This window comes from Biomphalaria glabrata, chromosome 8, assembly GCF_947242115.1.
Source record: "Biomphalaria glabrata chromosome 8, xgBioGlab47.1, whole genome shotgun sequence".
NCBI classification, from domain to species: Eukaryota; Metazoa; Mollusca; class Gastropoda; family Planorbidae; genus Biomphalaria; species Biomphalaria glabrata.
Genome location: NC_074718.1, coordinates 16,518,418 through 16,538,779, shown reverse-complemented (window position 1 = coordinate 16,538,779; position 20,362 = coordinate 16,518,418). Strand labels below are relative to the sequence as shown.

General features: G+C 33.5%; 1 protein-coding gene across 4 annotated transcripts; it reads left to right on the top strand.

Annotated features, from left to right (window-relative positions):
- Positions 1 to 205: 205 nt before the first annotated feature.
- LOC106061568 (zinc finger protein 665-like) lies at positions 206 to 19,846 on the top strand. Of its 4 annotated transcripts, XR_008779379.1 has the most exons (5): positions 687 to 777; positions 4,194 to 4,509; positions 5,218 to 5,382; positions 6,165 to 10,552; positions 10,710 to 19,846. XR_008779379.1 is itself a non-coding variant. In XM_056038332.1 (4 exons), exons 2-4 carry the CDS (start codon positions 4,378 to 4,380, stop codon positions 7,203 to 7,205), a joined length of 1,338 nt encoding a protein of 445 aa, XP_055894307.1. In that variant the 5' UTR covers positions 206 to 233; positions 4,194 to 4,377; the 3' UTR covers positions 7,206 to 19,846. The 4 variants fall into 4 exon arrangements, 3 of the variants coding, with proteins under 3 accessions (XP_055894307.1, XP_055894306.1, XP_055894305.1); XM_056038332.1 differs by lacking the exon at positions 687 to 777 and adding an exon at positions 206 to 233 and having other exon boundaries at positions 6,165 to 19,846; XM_056038331.1 differs by lacking the exon at positions 687 to 777 and adding an exon at positions 211 to 326 and having other exon boundaries at positions 6,165 to 19,846.
- Positions 19,847 to 20,362: the final 516 nt, after the last annotated feature.

Genomic DNA, 20,362 nt, shown 5'->3' with positions numbered 1-20,362 from the left:
GCATCAGAACTTTGAATGGTCTAAAATATTGTGAAGTCGGATTTTCAATATCTCTTCTTACTCTTCTAGTTTACGAGATCTAAACGGGACAGACGGACAGACATTTCGCACAAAACTAATAGCATCTTTTCCCCTTTCGGGGGCCGCTAAAAACTCTCTTTAAAAAGTTATTAAAAGCTCAATATAGGTAAGGGAGATTAATATGTTTATCAACAATATGGCGGCTGGTCTAGGTATCACTATCTGAGAGTATCTGACCTCCTCGTAATACTAATACCGACGACTCAACTTTTAAAATCTTTATCTTCTTATTTTATAGATTACAGGTGTTACTTTTAAAAAGAAGATAATTACAATCAAATTTACAATTAGATCTAGACTCTAGCTAGATCTAGATCTACATTCTGTTAAAATAAATATAAATTATTATAATATTTAATATCATCTAGATCTATATAAAAAAAATAATTTATAATATAATTTTTATAATATTAAAAATTTAGGTATTATAATCTTATGTCTTAGTCTTATGACTTATCTCTAGATCTTACTAGATCTACTACTTCAACTAAAGTTTAACTTAGACTACTACTAGTCACTTGACTTAGACTTAGTGAAAGTTAGTGAACTTTTACTAACTTTTAGTATTTAACTTAGTCTCTTAGTAACAGACTCTTAAATTCTAAGTTAGATCAGTAGTGACAGTAGTCCTAGCTAGACTAGTGACAATGACAGTTGTGTCACTAAAGAAAGAGCGAGTAGTGACTAAGCCTAAAAGTAAGACTCACTAGAGTAGAGTGTGACTAGAGTCTAGAGTAGTCAGTACTAGTAGTAGTAGTATTGAGTAGATGTAATATAAATATTCATATTATTGTAATTTTAATAGCCAAATCAAATTCATTCAAATTTAATTGATCTTACAAGAGTAAAGATCGTAGTCGATGTGTAGTGCAGACACTTTTGAACCCCTTTTTGACTTTTTTTTTTCTTTCTCAGAAATGGTTAGACTTACGAAAAAAAAAATGAAAACATGAAAATGCTCCTTAGCTAGTCTATAGACTAATAATTATAAATTTATGGTAATTAGTACTGTTTATAAAAAAACAATTCAAGTTTACTTGTGGTGGTGTCGGCACACCTAATGGATAATTTTTTAAAACTAAAAACTCACAGACACAGTATATAAAAGTGATTTAAAAATCAATATAATCTTACAATTCTTTCCTTTAAGCCGTTTTCTTTTACAAAAGAATAAGACAATTCTTTGTCACTTTTTCCACGCTCACTATAGCCTTTAAATTTCTGTTTATTATTAATGTCACAAGTCGCACCCTCTCCCTTCCCCAACTAGTCGAAATCTTCATGTTAAAATGATTTTTTTAGTCCTCCTCCCCCTAATTACATTAATAGCCATGTTACATCTGCTATTTTTTCCCTAGCTGCAAAACAATGTTTATGCTCTAGCCTATTTTGACATGGGTGAGAAAATTTTTGTTTGGAGCAGTTCCACATTTAGGGATCATTATTTCAGTCCTTTCTCCCCCCCCCCTTTCGCTGCATTATAATGGTGGTGCAATTTTTTTCCGTAGCTTCACAGTGATGTCTATGGGCTAGCGTATTTAAACATGGAAGTATCAGCCCTATACAGTTCTCCACTGGGTCCAATCCATGGACATTGGGAGTAAGGCCTGCATGCCTGCTAGTAGGTAGCAAGTTTCCCCCCCCCCCCCCCCCCCCCCCCCCCACTTTCTCCTTTGTTACTTTGTTAGTTAGCCAAGTGTAAATCAACTTCACCATACACCAAGGTCACATCTACCTGTTGTGCTTATCTGTTCAGCCAAGTTTTTAGTGGACTTATCCCTCCCTCCCTTCCCTCTCTAGTGGCAGTCTCTTCTGTTACAATGAATGAAAAGGGGGCTAGACAAAAAGAACCCCTTCCTTCCAATAATAATTAAGAAAATGACCTTCTTCCAAGATTTTTCACACTGTTTCACCGCCACCCCATTTCCATAGTTGTACCACTTTATATAAACAAAACAAAAAAAAATAACATTTTGACATTAAAGCGTATTATACCAGTGTCCGTGGGCTCTTATTTACTGAGAAACGTACATAGGCGCTGACACCCTTATTTATTTTACTTTGGCTCTATGCACTGCATAAGCTATCATGTGTTTTCCTGCCTATTTATAAGCCAAATATATCAGTTTCTATTGCCTGATGCGATATGAGGATTTAAAATAGCCTTATGCCTTGACCTACTTTCTACACACCACAAATGTAGTAGCTTAGCAAAAACAATTAAAATAATGGAGCTAAGAAGGAAAATATAGTGAGCTGACCGTGAGGTGACTGTGTTCATGAGACGATCTTTACTCTAGTCTTAGTTAGTACATTCAATGGATATCTCATACTAGTACTAACTAGATTTAGATCTATCTGACATTGATTGATGATTATGATTAGTTTAGAAAAGTAGATCTAGATTCTAAAGACAGTTGGTTATTGTGCTGGACACATGTCTGTCAAAGGGAGAATGGGCCACGTTGTGAAAAATGGGGCTACTGTTCTTCCAAACACAAACTCACATAACATCCAAAATAATTGTAATTGCTCCCAGGCTAATTTAGCTGGAAGAATACAATAAAATGATCCCCAAATTTCAATCCTAAAACTTTTAAAGTCCTTAAATATAATGTCCATGGTCTTTATCCAAAAACACTTGAAATAACTAACCTGCTTGAAATAACTAACCGGTTTGCGGATGCTTTACTACAAGAATGACAGTGTATCATGGCGTCCCGCTCTGAAAACTGGCGCACAAATTACTGAGGAAAATAGAACAGCGCTGGCAGAAGAAAGCGCCAGAGAAGAAAAGCAAGGACATTGACACTAGCTCCAGCTGGAATAACCTACCCAGTGTGCAGCCACATGAGGAAGTACAAAACCCCAGTGCAAAGCCCTCAGCCCCCTGGATGACAAAAGTGGTCATCATGAAAGTGAAACCATGATGGATGAACTATTTAGAATGCCTAATCTGTGAAAAAGAAAGGTCTCAATACCTGGATATAAGTATAAGAACGATTCCTGCGATTGACCCCTAAACCTCTTCAGTTGGTCTTTAATTTTAAAGAATTAACATTTTAACTAACCGGGTCCACAAATAAATGTGAATGGCCATTTCCTTAATGTTGTGAACACTTTACTTATCTGGCAGCATAGTGTCCTACAATGTGCCACTGTCCAGAGAAATAGACAAATGTCTTTCTAAAGCCAACAGTACTTTTGATAATCTCAAACTGAGAAAATGGCAAAACAGGTCTCTTCACCTAGCAACAAAAATCAGTGTTTATAAAGCAGTGGTTCTCACCACACTTTTTTTTGGCTCTGAGACTTGGGTGCTCTCTCAGAGGCATTCAAGACTCTTTGAACATTTTCATCTAAGGTGCCTTCCCTCCATCCTAGCGGTGTTTAGAATGCTTTAGCTTAGAAAGATATTTATAAATAAAACAGATATAAAATAAAGGGGAAAAAAAACACCAGGATATTTTAAGATTAAAAATGCATTTTTATGTTGCTATACCAGTCAATTGTTCAGATAAGATTATCAAATAATTTTTTAAAGCAATAAATCATGTTTTAAATTAGTAATATTGTTTCATTTAGTTGAACTACTCTAATAAACTAATACTCTGTCTCAAAATAATTTAAAAAATGATCCTCAATCTGATGTTCTGTGACTATGCTTTTCTCATTATATTGCCCACTTTTTCTTCAATCTCATTTTAAGAAAAAATATATTATGGGTAGATAAAATTAAGGTGAACAAACTCCTATATAATTTCCAATTATAGTTTGCTCTCAAGAGTGTCTATTTGTATTGAACAGGAATAATCATAATTAATATTTTAAAATAAAAATATAAGAACCTTATAGCAATAAATAAAAATCTTTAATTTAATGTCAATTAGATAAATTATTTCATTTTCTAATCTAATCACCTAATAATATTTTGACTACTTTAGGTAAGTTAAAGAGTTTTGGCTTTTTTTTTTTTTTTTTTATCTTCAGCCTTGAATTTTTGTATACGGTTGTTCGGACAGGTTGTTGTTTTTTTTTTCGTTTTTTTTTTACTGCTTTTTATCATATAATTGCTTAAATGTTAACTATTTCTTTTTATTTGTTTTTCACAGGAGCATTTATTGCAGTTGAATAGTCACACAGCTATAATGATGCCATATCAATTTTTTTTTTGTTTTATCTGGTGACATAAAAGTATTAGGAAATATCTAGATATTAAATGACGTTATTTTAATATAGAACTCAAACATTTTGTTGTCAAAGACATCTAAAGAACTAATTCACTTAATAGCAAGTATGGATGACTTGAAACAAAACATGAATGAATGCAAAAATGGCATTAAAATTGAGAAGATAGATTGGTCAGATACTCCAGAAAACAGCTTTGCTGGGCAAACTTATGAATTAACTTTAGCAGAAGAGGCACAAGTAAGATACATTTTTATTGAAATGCTAAAACTAAATTAAATTATTGGTTTTAAGTTTTAAATATTTTTTAAATATAAAAACGAAAAGATTGTATGTTTTTTTTTTGGATAAGTTAACACTTTTATTGGTTCTGTTGAGGAGTATCTTATATAGATACCCTCTGGTGAATTAAAAGGGACATAATTGCTATTGCTTCCATTTGCAAAAGTAATTACTGAGTTGTTAGGATCAACATAGATATCAAGTGAGGTCTGAGGTTGATAATAAAATCTTGGGATGAAAACAGGGCTAGATTTTGTGAATGAAGGAACCCTAACAAGTTGTACTACATAATCATGATGTGATTGCTTAGATAGTAAGTAAATCTAGTGTCATCAATATTAATATAAGTGTATATCAAGAGTATTATTTTTTTATAAGTTTGTTCACATGTGCTGCTGGGCATTTTATAGATATTCTATGTAAATCTAAACATGTGTTCAGGACCTTATCATGTTCATATCTTTGCCTATAAATAGATGTACAAAATAATTTAGATTATCATGACTTATAAAATCACATTGTAGACATAATCTTCATTTTGAAGAAGAACTTTTGTTTGGGAAGATAAGTTCTTTTTTATCTGTTACCTGAAAAATATAGTCCCTAAATATCTATAATGACAGGCATTGAAGACTTTAATATAGAGCCCACATTCTATTTCTAAAGGGATCTGAAGAACAAAGTCACTCAAGATCAATGTTGGATGATATGAAACAAGACTTTACCAATGATCTCAAAAATGTCTTAAAAATTGAGAAGAAAGAATCCTCTTTACATTCAGAGACACACAAAATGTCCTCCAGTCTTCCTACTTTTGAAGAAGAGACACAGGTAAGGTAATTGTGTTTTTTTTTTTACTTTCTTAAATGATCATAAACCACATCCTCTTTAAATGTCCATTCCTAATCCACTTTAGGCAGACCCTACTACCATTTCAGCCAAACATAACCAACACCCTGTACTACAGTGCTGAGAAACTGAAGAGAACAACACACTATTTTTCCTTGGCACAGTCTGCAAAAGAGCTCACAGCTCAGCAGCAAAAAGCTGGCTAGATGAAGAAGAAGAATAGAAGGCCAACACACTAGCCACTGAACTAAATAGTGCCTATATTTATCTAATAATGTGCAGAAATTTTGTACCAGTGTGAGCTGATATAAACTTTGTTAAAAAAAGGTTCACATGAAAATGTCCTATGTGTGGCAATGTGAGCAACACAGTTTGCAACATTGGATAACCACATAGATGTGAAATGTGAACATTTGATTTGAAAAAAAACAATGAAAGTAAAACTAAATTGTATAGAACTTATAGATCATTGTGAAGTAACAACGGTAAAAGACTTTTACAAAATTAATCTTCAGATGCTGCTTTTCTTTAGTATTGACTACTATTGCTATTACTACATAACCCTTTTTTTTTAAAAAAGTTCTCAACATTAGACAAGCAAATTATTTATTGAATTGTTTGTTACACGATAAAACATTTAATTTATTTTGTTGTTTTTTTCTTTAGAAATTAACATGTATGAATACAACTCTAGTACCCGTTTAAATTATTAATATATTAGATTAGATAGTATTAAATGGCTATTTATTTTTTATATTTTACAGAAACAGATGGTGAATTGGAATGAAGAAATGACTTTAATGCAAGACATGTATGCAAGAAACACTCCTAACAAAGATGGCTATACAGAGAACTCAAAAAATGAAGCGCACAATTTTTCTTACAACAATAGAAACCAGCAGCTGGTGAATACAGAAAAAAAATTTGACCAATTTCATATAAGTACAGAAACTTTCTCTGCTTCATCTAAAATATGTAATGATGAGATTTATTTAGGTAAAAAGTTATTTAAATGCAAAATTTGTCAGAAAGAATTCACACAGTCATCTAATTTAAAACGCCATGAAATAATACATACTGGTAAAAAGCCATTTAAATGCAAAATTTGTCAGAAGGAGTTCACTCAGCCATCTAGCCTAAAATGCCATGAGATTAATCATTCTGGTAAAAAACTATTTAAATGTAAAGTTTGTCAAAAAGAATTCACTCAGTCGTCTAGCTTAAAATGCCATGAGATAATACATTCCGGTCAAAAACCATTTAAATGTAAAATTTGTCACAAAGAATTCAATAAGTCTTCTAATTTAAAAAGTCATGAAATAATACATTCTGGTCAGAAGCCATTTAAATGTGAAATTTGTCAAAAAGAATTTACAAAGTCTTCTTACTTAAAAAGCCATGAAATAATACATTCTGGTAAAAAGCCATTTAAATGTCAAATTTGCCACAAAGAATTCAATAATTCCTCAAACTTAAAAAGCCATTTAGCAATTCATTCTGATATAAAGCCATTTAAATGTAAAATTTGTCAAAAAGAGTTCACTCAGTCCTCTCACTTGAAAGGCCATGAAACAATACACTCCGGTAAAAAACCATTTAAATGTAAAATTTGTCAAAAAGAATTCACTCAGTCCTTTAGCTTAAAACGTCATGAAACCATGTATTGTAATATAAAACCATTTAAAAGTAAAATTTGTCAGAACGATCTCACTCAGTCATCTCACTTAAAATGCCATGAGTTATTGCATTCTGATATAAAGCCATTGAAACGTAAAATTTGTCAGATAGATTTTACTGTCCTCTAACTTAATATGTCACTTTTGAATCCAACATCGCAATGCTACATGAGCTCAACACACTGTCTGTCATCATCTGGTCAGACTATTGTCAGTCGCTCATTCTCTAGCTTTTCTCATCTAGCTACTGTTGTCACTATTTCCCATTGTAGACCCCAACTCAATTACAGTCCCAGACTGTCCCTCATTCTACTGGGTGTACCTTTACATACTCTAAATAAACATTAACAAAAATATTGCTAACAACTTGCTAAATAAATGCATTGATAATCATCTATATGCCAACTACTTTGTAACACTAAAACTAATAAAAATTATCTTACTCTTACTCTGGCCCCCTAGAATACTTCCTACATGTTACAGGATCTCTGTTGAACAGAACCTACCTAACATCTGGAGCAATCTACTCCCAATCACAGTTCACCAAAAAAATAAATACAAATTCTAGCACTCAACACAGGCCCCTGCAATCACTTCAGGTGGTGTGTGTCAGTCTCTATATAAGCTATGAAGTACAACTAGACACTAATACAGTTTCTTAGTCTGCCCTTAGCCTCGAGTATCGAGTCGCCCTTTGACCTATACAGCTAATTGTCACTATTTCTTTCTTTTGACTGGCCTCTTGTCAAGTCTGTCTGTGTCTGTTAAATGTGAAAACACTTTTAAAACTAAGGTTACTTCCCTCAAACACACAACACTGAAAGTGAGTATCTGGTTTTAAAAATGTATAACTTTTCAATACTTACCTGTTATGTACATTGGATATGCAAGAAAGGTTGCTATTAATAGATTCACCTCCATTATATGAAAATGTGTAACTGGGTATGCTATTTAATTGTGATATTTATCAAAAATAATTTGTTCTCAGTCCTTACATGCCATAAAAGAATTATTCTGTTACAAAATGTGCCAAAATAACATTTATAATTAATTTAAAGAAAAACAAATGACCTTTCTATGTGGAATAAACCAAATTGAATGACAAATTTTCACAAAGAATTCTTGACTTGCTTTAAAAAAAAAGTAGTAGCTGTCAGGTTTCTTTACATTCTTTAAATTAAAAAGAAAATATTAGAAGTAAGAAGTCAGTGTTTTCACCCCATGCATGTCTCTGTCTCAGTGTTTGTCCGTATCAAGGTTTTAAGCATTTGATGTTATCGTTCAATAGTATCTTGGCTTTCAGGTAGGTACGCACATGAAACAGGTTGATTTCCATCTGGTGAAGTGTTTGTTGAAATACTTCTTACAAGAAATGTTGTTTGTATGATTATGGGCAACCTCATTGACATTGCTGTCACAATGGATGCAGCCTTGATGTTCCTTAATCGTACTGCCTCTGGATGCTGGAAACCTTTTCAAGAATGAGATTAGCACTTCACCAATAAATTGTTCATATAGTAGTCAGTTGGTGGTTTCAATTTGTGGAATCTTTGTTTGTAGTTGTCTCGGCTACATTTATAATAACAAAGCTTTTTTTTCCTTTAACTCACATAACCAGCAGTGTCCTTGTCACTGAGAATTTGCACTGCATTAAGTGCTCAGCCCAACAAAACTAAGAACCTGTTTGGCCCATTCTTGGTGCGCTTCTCTTTCAAGTCCATTTTTTTTTTGGTGTCCTCAACAAACTTTGGACTGGATTTTATCTTATTTCTCTGTCTCGTATCTTAACTTTCTTGTTCACCCACCAACTTCTTTCTTTCTGCTATCATTTTTCAGCATTCTAATCTTGGCTCTTGATTCTTCTTCTCTTTTTATTTTAGCTGTCATTTGCTTCTCATGGTAAAACTTCCCATCAAAGGCCTCTAGTTTTTCAGGTCAATTATTTGGCAGTTGTCTATCCGCATGTATGATAACGTACTGACATGACCTCACCTACGTGCGTGCGCTCTACTAGCAGAGCGCGCCCGGTCACTGTCTCTCTCTCTCTCTCTCTCCTCTTTTAGTAATTTTTTTTTTATTTAGCTGTCACTTGCTTTTCTTTTTATTTTACCTGTCACTTTCTTCTCTTTTTATTTTACCTGTCACTTTCTTCTCTTTTTATTTTACCTGTCACTTTCTTCTCTTTTTATTTTACCTGTCACTTTCTTCTCTTTTTATTTTACCTGTTTTTTTCTTCTCTTTTTATTTTACCTGTTTTTTTCTTCTCTTTTTATTTTACCTGTCACTTGCATCTCTTTTTATTTTACCTGTCACTTGCTTCTCTTTTTATTTTACCTGTCACTTTCTTCTCTTTTTATTTTACCTGTCACTTTCTTCTCTTTTTATTTTACCTGTCACTTTCTTCTCTTTTTATTTTACCTGTCACTTGCTTCTCTTTTTATTTTATTGTCACTTTCTTCTCTTTTTATTTTAGCTAGCATTTGCTTCTCTTTTTATTTTAGCTGTCACTTGTTTCTTGTCAGGTTTCACTACCAAATGTAACCTTGTCATTAAAATTAATTGATAGTAATAACAGAGCTCAACGACAAATTCTATTATTTCAATATGGCGCACTCTTTAAAAATGCCAGTGGTCTATGGTCACATTGAATTGTAAATGTAAAATTTAGCCCCATATAAATATCTGGACAAGTGTTAGATACACCCTTCCCTCTGAAAAAAAAAAAATGGCCAGGCATTCTCTCTATTACTGAATACCGTTGTTCTCTGGGAAGCAGTTTTCTGCTCAAGAACTTGACAGGATGGAGTAGAAATAATTTTGATTTGCCCTAGTTCTGCTTTCCCAGCTTTCCCTGGGTGTCTACCTCTTTGACAAATGTCACAAGTTTTAATGCACATTTTCATATACTTATCAACACCAGGCCAATATAAATGTGAATATACTCGATACTTGGTTCTATTTAATGACATGTCCAGCTTAGGGTGTAGTGTCCTAATTCAAAAAACTATTTCATGTCCATTCATAGGGATTACAAGTTGTGTAATATTACCCAATAGTTATCTTTTCTTTCAACTTCTCTGTATACTAGACCTTCTTCAACTATAAGTGATATCAATCCCTTCTTCTTTTCTTTGTCCATCCCTATTTTTCTTTTTCCCAAAATCTAAAAAAGGGTGACCGGTCACTTCATCCCTGGTCACTTCTTTCCTGGTCACTTCATTCCCGGTCACTTCATTCCCAGTCACTTCATCCCCGGTCATTTCACCCCCTGGCCATTTCATCCCCTGGTCACTTCATCCCCCGGTCACTTCATCCCCTGATATTTTGTTCCTGCAACACCACCGATTACGTCCAGGTATTTATTCCATGTACTTCAAGGGAATAAAGCCGAAGCATAGTTATCTCCTCTGCCACACTGTCTGCCACCACGTACATAGGTATCTCCTCTGCCACACTGTCTGCCACCACGTACATAGGTATCTCCTCTGCCATGCTGTCTGGCACCACGTACATAGGTATCTCCTCTGCCACGCTGTCTGCCACCACGTACATAGTTATCTCCTCTGCCACACTGTCTGCGACCACGTACATAGTTTTTTTCCTCTGCCACGCTGTCTGCGACCACGTACATAGGTATGCTCGAAGTAGGATAACAGTTCCGGCATCCCATCGGGTTGTGGCATGGACTCGGCGAGTAATTCAAAGGAATCACTAATGTGTTCTTCACGTACATAGGCCAAAGCCGAAAGACATCTTACCATGCCACGTAACTCGTTACAACTGTCATAGTCACTTTTCATGCCCAATTCATTTACTTTACGTAATACAGCTTGACAGAGGTGAAAATAACATCCCGTTACTCTGCATGTCTGAAACTTCTCTTGTAAAGCTGTCATGGCGCTTTCTCAAAGCATGTAACAATAATTTCTGGTGTTATATTTGGTACAAGTTCTTTAATTGCTTCCAGCAATCTATCATAAGTAAGGTTTTGTCCTGAAGCAAGCAGTACAACACTGGGGGAATCACACCCTGAGTGTATTGAAAGTGAATTGTGTAGAGTTGATCAAATAAACAGGAGACAACCTTGAAAGTACCATCGGCAAACCAACATTTGCTATGTCAAAGCCATTCTAGTAACTGTCGGTCACAGAAAACTAGAAATCGATTATTTTCGCTTTTCTCCAAGGAGTCGTATAATAGAAACTCCTTGTACACTGTTGGTACCTCAAAGTTTGTATCAGCCAGAAGAGATGGCAAAGCTCTACCAATGTCTTTGTTTCTGAGTCGTTCACGATGTTGTCTGAGAGTCCTGCTTATAACACTTTTTCTGGGCAAAGCAATCAGAACAGAAGGAGGTAAGTTGACTATTACATTAGCCTGACAAGCCCCCAGTGTTGTTGTGGTTTCCAACATCTTCTCCTTTATTTTTTCTACTGCGTTCTTTGCAATGGCTTTATCTCTGTTACATTCATGATTGTGAGTAGATGATTGATTGATTACATCATCTTGGGCAGTAACTAATGTTACTGGACATTTGTGTGTTTGATATTTGCTACATCTCCAGTTCATGTTTCTGTTCAGCACCTTCTTGAGCCAGAATTCATATCCTTCATAAACTAGGATAGATCTGCCTTTACTACTTAATGTGAACTCCAGAGGCATTTCTCTAACAGTTCGGGTAGCCAGGCATGGTCATAATTATTCTAATCGCACTTCTATCTCTTAAAAGATTCCCACTACTTGCATCACACCTTGGCCTTTGATCATTATGCTATAGATAAGTACACATCCAGATTTACCATATAATAATAAATTTTTCATTAAGAATACAAAGTGGAAGAGGAAACACCATAAACGCATTAGTAATATGTCATAAAATGTCAAAAGGAAAGCATTCTACATAATCATATTTATATATAAAATATTTAATTGGGGATGAAATGACTGGGGGATGAAGTGACCAGGGGATGAAGTGACTGGGAACCCTAAAAAAGAACTACCATTTATTTGATCCTCTTTAAAATCTATGTCCTATTACATCCACTTACTTAAGCCAATGCTGTCATTATCTTTCGGTTTGACACTATTGTCTTCTGCTTTCATAGCATCACTATATAAAATGTCTTAGCCTGATCAATATTTTTAATAATGATATCCATGAAATTTGCTGCCACAAAAACTCATTTTAAAAATGGAATATCATTGTCTATCCAAGCAAGTGGTTACTGAAAGGTTTGTCCGTCTATTAATTTTGAAGTAAAAAACACATCTATCTTCCAACTTTCTTTTAATATTTCTCGTACGCCAATTATGCTCACCCCTGTATCTCTCATTACAGTAAATTTTCAATCTCTTAGCAATGCCTCAACCATTTTCAATCCTCCTAATGATCTATCCTTATATTCTATAAAATCTAATGTATCAGTATGATGTACAAATAATACACCTTGTTGCATCATTTCTGGTAATGTTCATAGTCATTGCTGTGTTGGACCTCTGTTCTCATTTAGCTTTACTTGACATCATTGAGCAATATCTTCACCCATTCCACAACTATAGCATATTACTTGTGTCCCATCTATGGTTATATTAATAGGACAATGACTGATAGATTGACCAGTGGTACCAAATGCTACATATGGAATATCATTATTAATTACCCTGTTATTTCCTTTACAATATTTGTTGAGCTTTTCGAGGCATCTCTGAATCGGTCTATACAGTCTAAGACCTCTGGGGCTGAAGTTGGCTTTCATAATAAAATATTTTTAGTGCTTCAGAAAAAAGCATAATGTAGAGTCTATCTCTCAGTATAAGGTCAATTATACTCTCTACTGTCATTGGGGTTTGAGATATCTTAAGCCAATTATGAAATGCCCATTTCAAATGGACATAGAAATCTTTCATATCATCCGTCTTTGGGAAAAGTTCATGCTACAGTTTTTGGCAGACTTCTTCTGTGAGTTGGGGATTGTTTTAGGAGCTCACCCATAACAAAGTCATAGTCTGTGAGTTGGGGATTGTTTTAGGAGCTCACCCTTAACAAAGTCATAGTCTGTGTCTGTATCAATTTCATTTATATTATAAATATTTTCATTTCATTTGTGAGTACTGGCCATCTTGTCTTAGATATGTTGCTAACAGTAGCAGTTGTTTCAAAAAGCTCTTAAGTAAATTACATTCCTCATTTTCTGTCATGCATTTGAGGTCATTGTTTATTCTGTGGGGGATTGCTGTTAACAGTTATTTCTTTATTGTCTATTTCATGTTTTTGTGCTAGTCATTTGTCCTCCATTTTTCTTACATGTCTTCTCTCCTCCACTTCCCTAGTCAGTTCATTTTCTCTTGGGCATCTATATATTTAACATTTTGCCCTTTAACCCCAACATCTCAGCCTGGGCTACTATCATCTTGAATGGAGGATGCATAAACTTTGTCATTTTCCTTCAGTGATATTTTTATATTAAAATAAAATAATATAGTTACAAACTAGTTACATTAAAAAAATAAGCAAAATTAAAATAATACAGAGCTTGCTGCTTCTATCAATGGGATTGTCACATACTCGTTTTAGACTCATGGTGACATTGTAATCAGTTGATAGCTGCTGCCTTTTTCACGTGGAAAATTATTGGTCTGTAACTGACCACGAGGTGAAAACCTCAGTTAAGTTTGGGTTTCTGCAGAGCTAGGATGTACATGTATTTTCTCTGCTGTAATATTGTATATTGATTGTGTACTTAGAATATTTCACTGGATTATGTGATAAAATGTATATTCATTGATGGCGGAATTTGCCAGCCTATGTATTTCTTATTTATATGTAATAAATGGAGAGTCTGCTATCAGAGTAGTTCACTTGTTTCTATTGATAGCTGTTGTGCTGTTATATTAGCTGTAGACTTACGAGATAAAAAGTAGTATAGACTTAAGTGGAACAAGGCAACTTTAATCATACTAATATCTAATATGTTCAAATAAATGTCACACAAGAGTGGTGACAGGGATTCAACAGGTAATCCAAAAGGCTAAAGACAATAATCCATGGGTAATCCAATCCTGTGATTTCTTTTAGTCTAATCAAAGCAAATAATCCAACAGGTAATCCAATTATGAGAATAAAATATAAAATAATGGCCTTTACATATACGCGGCACATAGAACGTACCACAAGAGTTAAATGTATAAATATGATATTTAACAGCAGCTTCTTCAGGAACACATAAGCCAGTTAAAGAAAATTCAGTATAATTCAAAGAATTAGCTAATAGGTAATCCAATTAGGAGGAGAAATATTTAAATGGCCATGCATATATACTTTTATTTGGAGGGTACAAAAGCATGCAATTAAATATAAATAGTGAACACATTAGGCATGTTAAAATCATTATTATTAGATTTAACAAAAGCCTAAAATGCAGATGATGAGTTTAAGCTCAGGATGGACTTAAAATCCTTTTTTAGTACATGTACTGTCATCTTTTCATCCACACTCTGCATTTTAGGCTTTAGATCTGCATTTTCTGGATACAATGTTTTGCTTCAGGTTACAGTGTATTCATCTTTTATCTCACACTGAAATTCCAACTGCTATGCTACAATTGCATAGGCAGATCTATAACTGGATACAATATGCAACTTCACTGTTTTGGTACAATTGTTACATCACTGGAGATTGATGTATCCATTGCATGTAGTTGTTTTGCATGCTCCCCAAAATGTCAGGTTGCTCTTGATATATGTATATGTACTTCAATTATCACTACCTATTGTAACCTAGTTATGAATATAACTGTGATAACTAATATAAAGTTAGAATGAAGATTCAGAATGTTGATTTACTGACATATAACTTGTTTATAGAAAATATAAATAAAATACAGGCACAATTCTGGCAAATGAAATATTCAATATAAATTAATATTCTATAGAGCCATATTCCATGGACTGAATAATAGTTACAAAAGTTATTAAAGTCAATAGTACTCTATACTTCAACTCTAGAAACTAAAGGCCACATTAACATTTAGTTACAATCCAATAAAATAAAAGACTTCTCATAAAGCAAAACAAATAAATCTTCAAGTCAACAACCTGACTGGCTCCAATGCTTCTCTAAAGTTAACAGGAGACCCAGACTGACCAGAACTCAGTCCTTAGACTTCTCAGTTTATTTGAGCTTTTCACTTGTTTCTCTTCCAATGTCCTTTTTAATCTCATTTTGTCCTCTCGAATTTGTCACTTTCTCTCTTGCATTTTCTCTCCTTTTCTTTATCATCTCTTTCTTCTTTTTGCTTGATGATTTTCATAACCCACTCATCTAACTTGTATCCTAGACTTTTTTTCCTGTTTCATACAAATTCAAAAGTTGGCTGCTATGTTTCTGACATTTTATGGGCTTAAAGGCCAGGCAACCCAAAGCATTAAAACAATACTTGTACAAAAATATAATACAAATTCAATATATGTAGACTAATGTGAACATTTACTAAATAAAATATTAATTTAATCATAACAGCCAAAATTTAACACTGTACAATAAAATAAAATACTCCAATTATATAACAACAAAGCTTCTTACATGAGTAGGCTTTAAGGGTAGACACACTGATCTTTCCAATTAAACAAGTCCTCCTAATATAATATAGGTTATAAAGATTTCTCACCATAAATACATTGACAAGCACCCTTGTTACCTTGTGCTAGGATTTGGTAGTCAGATTAGTGCTCTTCATACTGGCAAGTTAGTCCAGCAGTATTTAGTGGTTCCTAACTATATTACTTAGGCTACTAATTACTGCCTCTAAGTAATTAATCTACCAAGTTAAACAAATTACATAGGACTTTATTTTAAAAAAAAAAGATGATTTACAAATGCATAAATAAAGGCAATAAACATTTAAAAAAAAGAAAGAATGAACAGTTTAAAACAGCAATACAGTTACTGGTCATATATATAGGAGTAATCAAATGACTTTTTCCACTGAGACACACAAATGTCTCATATCCATAACAATAGTCTCTCTATTGCAGTGTTTCCCAAACTTTTGACTTATGCGTACCCCTTCTAGAATTTTGGTAAGGCTGAGTACCCCTCCTCGCCCCCTCACAAAAAGGATTTATATATATTTTAATAAAATTCAAAATTTAATATTATTTTTTTTGTAGGCCTACATACACAAAATAATAATTAATCTATCACAAGTATTCAATTAGTGATTTTATTTTTTGCATGCATCAGAGACACATCATGCATATTCTAAAAAAAATGGAAACATAGTTTTTACATTGAAAAAGTGGGCGTGTCCACTGAAGCTGTAACATCCCTATCCATTTCCTGATCTTTGTAGAAATTCGTCTTAAAATGTAAAATAGAGCAGTATTTGAGTTTGTAAAAACTTAAAACAAATAATAAAAAGTATTTAAAATGTATGATCTTATTCTAATTTATAAACTAAATGTTTGTTTTTTTTTAAATTTAGTTAACTATGTGCAACCCCTACCCCCTAAAAACTCTTACCGTACACCTGGGGGATATGCTACACCTGGGGGGTATGCGTACCACATTATGGGAAACACTGTCTTATTGATAATCTGATCATAAGAGTATAGAGCAAAAACCGGTCTGATTCATACATGTGAGGATAACTTTCTAACTAAATATTTATAGAGACTAAGTAGATATATATTTACATTAATCATTTTATAATAATGATGTGAATAAATAAAAACTTCAATACTTTATGAAAGGGAGAATATAAACACCTATTTTCCCTTTTGTCTGGTATACAGTAATTGTAAAATGTCAGAGCTGTGAGTGTCCATGTTCCCCTATAGCTCAAGCAAAAAGAAAGCATGAAATTGTACACGATTTTTTCTTTAATCATTATAAATTTAGGCATAAAAAGAGACAAACTATGTGTGCAATAAAATGTGGATAAAAATAATTTAGAAAATAAAGATGTTTCTTTACTTAATACTCATTTTGTAAATGTGGTAAATAACTAAAAAATTGTGTACAGTTAGTTGACTTTTCATACAATATGTCATTAGTGAATGTGTATGTGATTGTAAATTCACAATAGTCTGAAGCATTTAAAAAAGAATGTTGAATGTTTGCTAATAGGGTTCTGATGTATTTTGTATAGAAAAGAAAGATCTTTATGTTTTGTGTTATAATTTATAATTAGAATGAATGGCTTGTCCTTTTTTACTTTTGATACATTGATGAAGCTTCAGCTTGCATTTTATAATAAAAGTCTTTTGGTGTAATCATCTTCAATCAAGTTTTACATTTATCACAATATCATTGATCTAATTTTCATTGCTATATGTGAAGAAAACGCTATGAAGCTGCATTTATTAATCTATACATTTTTAAAATTGAAGATATGACTTAAAGAAATCTTCATATTATTTCTTTAAAGTTACCATTTCTCTTTGTCATGATATAATGTCTTAATTGTAGTTCAATGTAAGAATGATGGTCTGATTACATGAATGGCTACATTTTGATTGTTATCTAACAATCTTAGAGACAATTGTGAGCAATTTTACACAGCACTAAAATTGCCTTGTAAAAATCATAACTAGAATGTTACTAACCACTTTGGTAGAAATAGTTGTAAGTGTCTAAGTTGTGTTCATACATTTTATTATTAGAACGTTGTCTTGCCTATATTTCGGTAACAATTATACACATTATGATTTAATATCAGGTGACCGAGCCTCGCTCGGATGAATAATTTGTGAAGGAAGGATATATACCCGAAGTCATTTTGGGAATATTGTTGTAATTACGAAAATGAACGATGGGGTAAAGACTATCGATCCGAATAGTAGCTTTTTCGTTCTGTCAGTTCTCAATGTAATAGTACATGGCGATTTGAATAGAAAGTCCCCCCAACAGTAAGCCTATAGAAAACCACAGCTCACGTCTTAACGTTTTACATTGCTTCTTTCGCGTAAAACTATTGGGCTATTGTTGTAATTACGAAAATGAACGATCAGATAAAGACTACTAATCTGAAGAGTTGCTTTAGTGTTCTGTTAGTTCTAAATGTAATTGCACATGGCGATTAAATATAAAGTCTCTTAAGTCCTCCTATAGTCTAGACCAACCACATCTCACATCCGTCTTATAGTTTTACAATTCATCTTTTGCGTATAACTACTGTAGGCCTACTATTATTGGCTTGGAAGAAAGTCTTTGCAGTGTTACTTCTCAGATGGTTACGTTCAGACATTTAATTATGGAATTAGTATACATTCATTATGGCTTTAGTACGAAACATGAAGTGACGCAAATCTCTACGTTATAGGGTAAAATAGGCACTTTGTGACAAAGTAAAATGGCAATTTTTTTCTTAATAGACTTAAATCATTGCATTAGTTTTCTAAAGAAACGTTTCCGTGGGGCACCTCTGTTACGCCGAAAAATATGTTCGTCCCCCATACGGGATACGTGCCCTGCCCAGCCTGACTGTGGGACTATAAGAAGTTCGCAAGTAAGGCGCAGAGAAGCTGTGTTATGACCATTTCCTTTGTTTTGGTACAGGACAGTAGACACCGAAGCATGAACACATGGTAATAATTCACCAGCAAAATAATAATAATAATAAGGTTTGTCTTCGAGTCCGAAAATTAATGAGGATTGCAGCTGTGACCTACATATTTTGCCACATACAGGGCAAGCATAACCATTGTCCGCGGTGATCGATTAAGATTTTCTTTTAGCGTCTACGTCTGTCCTCGGCTGCAGATTTTATTTTGGTCTCAAATGTGTATCCGCGTCCTTTGTATAGATGGAATTCTTTAAGTCCGACAGTTACGCTGGACAGAGCAGTATCCTGTATGGGAGACGAATCTCAGACGAACGTATGCCAAAGGCAGTCTTTTTTGGTGAGCTAAAAAGTGGTCGACGTAACACCGTAACGCTTAAAAGTTTAGGCGCCAACTTGCCTTAGCTGACATAGAAGATAGCACAGAACGAGACAGCTGGAGGTCACCAGCAAAATAAATAACAATGTAAAAGGTATCTTCACCACTCTACGCAATTAAAGAGTAAACAATTTATTAAGCACTTAAAACACAATAACTAATCATACATCGGCACATTTAATTTCATTACTTTTCTTTCATAGTTCTATAATAAATCAATCTACAGTAAGATGGTGCGCAAATGTTTAATTAGGTCTAATGGTTCTTTAAAACTTGTTCTTGTTTGCAAAGAAATATTTTAGTATACTGCGATAAGCCTAGTGACGTAAGCAGCGTTTTTCCCGTTTACGTCATGGAAAATTTTCATTCTAGCCAAAATTAATTTTTCGATAATGAGACATTTTCAAACCGATATAACGGTCGACCTCGAGTTTTCCCGATGTGGCCAATGAGTCGAGAATTTTTTTCTCACTAATATGCACGTACCTTGAAATTTTTAAGAAAATCGTTAGAGCCGTTTTTGAAATAAAATATATATATATATATATATATATATATATATATATATATATATATATATATATATATACATACATACAAGAATTGCTCGCTTAAGAGTATAGGATTTTCATTATACATGTTTAAAACACATCTACTTGCACATTCTAAAAAAGTCAATGTTATGGATGTAACGCAGCATGGTGCGAATGTGGGTATTGAATGGAAGGGAGGTTATACAAATTGGTAGCCTGAAAATATGAACATGAACAGAGTTTCCAATATTAGGATAACATTCTTTATCAGAATATTAAAGTGATTATAAAATAGAACCTGAGAGTGCTTGTTTATTTTTGTAGAGTCTTGTGTCTTAACAAGTGGCGCCCAACAGTAGTTCAATCCTGTCTACTGACAGTCAAGTTAGTGGATCTCTAGATCTATTAATTGAGTGAGCTTCATCTACAACTAGGTGCTCCTCTCAATGTTAAACCTGGACTTATATTTGAAAGTTAACTTTAAGTATAATTGTTTAACGAGTCAATTGTTTTGCTGAGTTTAACTACTCAGCTGAACATTACAAATCTAGATTTATACCATTGTAATGAAGGCAAATGGTTCACATGTAATATCAATATCGACTGTATCTTCATTTGTCATGAACTTATTGTCACTAGTAAAGAATCCTATTACTGGTTTCTGATTTACATGCATTTACAATATGTCAATTGTTCCATAGATTCAGTGAAGACCCGCAGACATTTTTAGACCAAATGAACAGCAACTTTGACAATTGGACAGAATCAGCAAAAATAGAAAAGATTTTTGACGAACTTTTATTATACTTGACA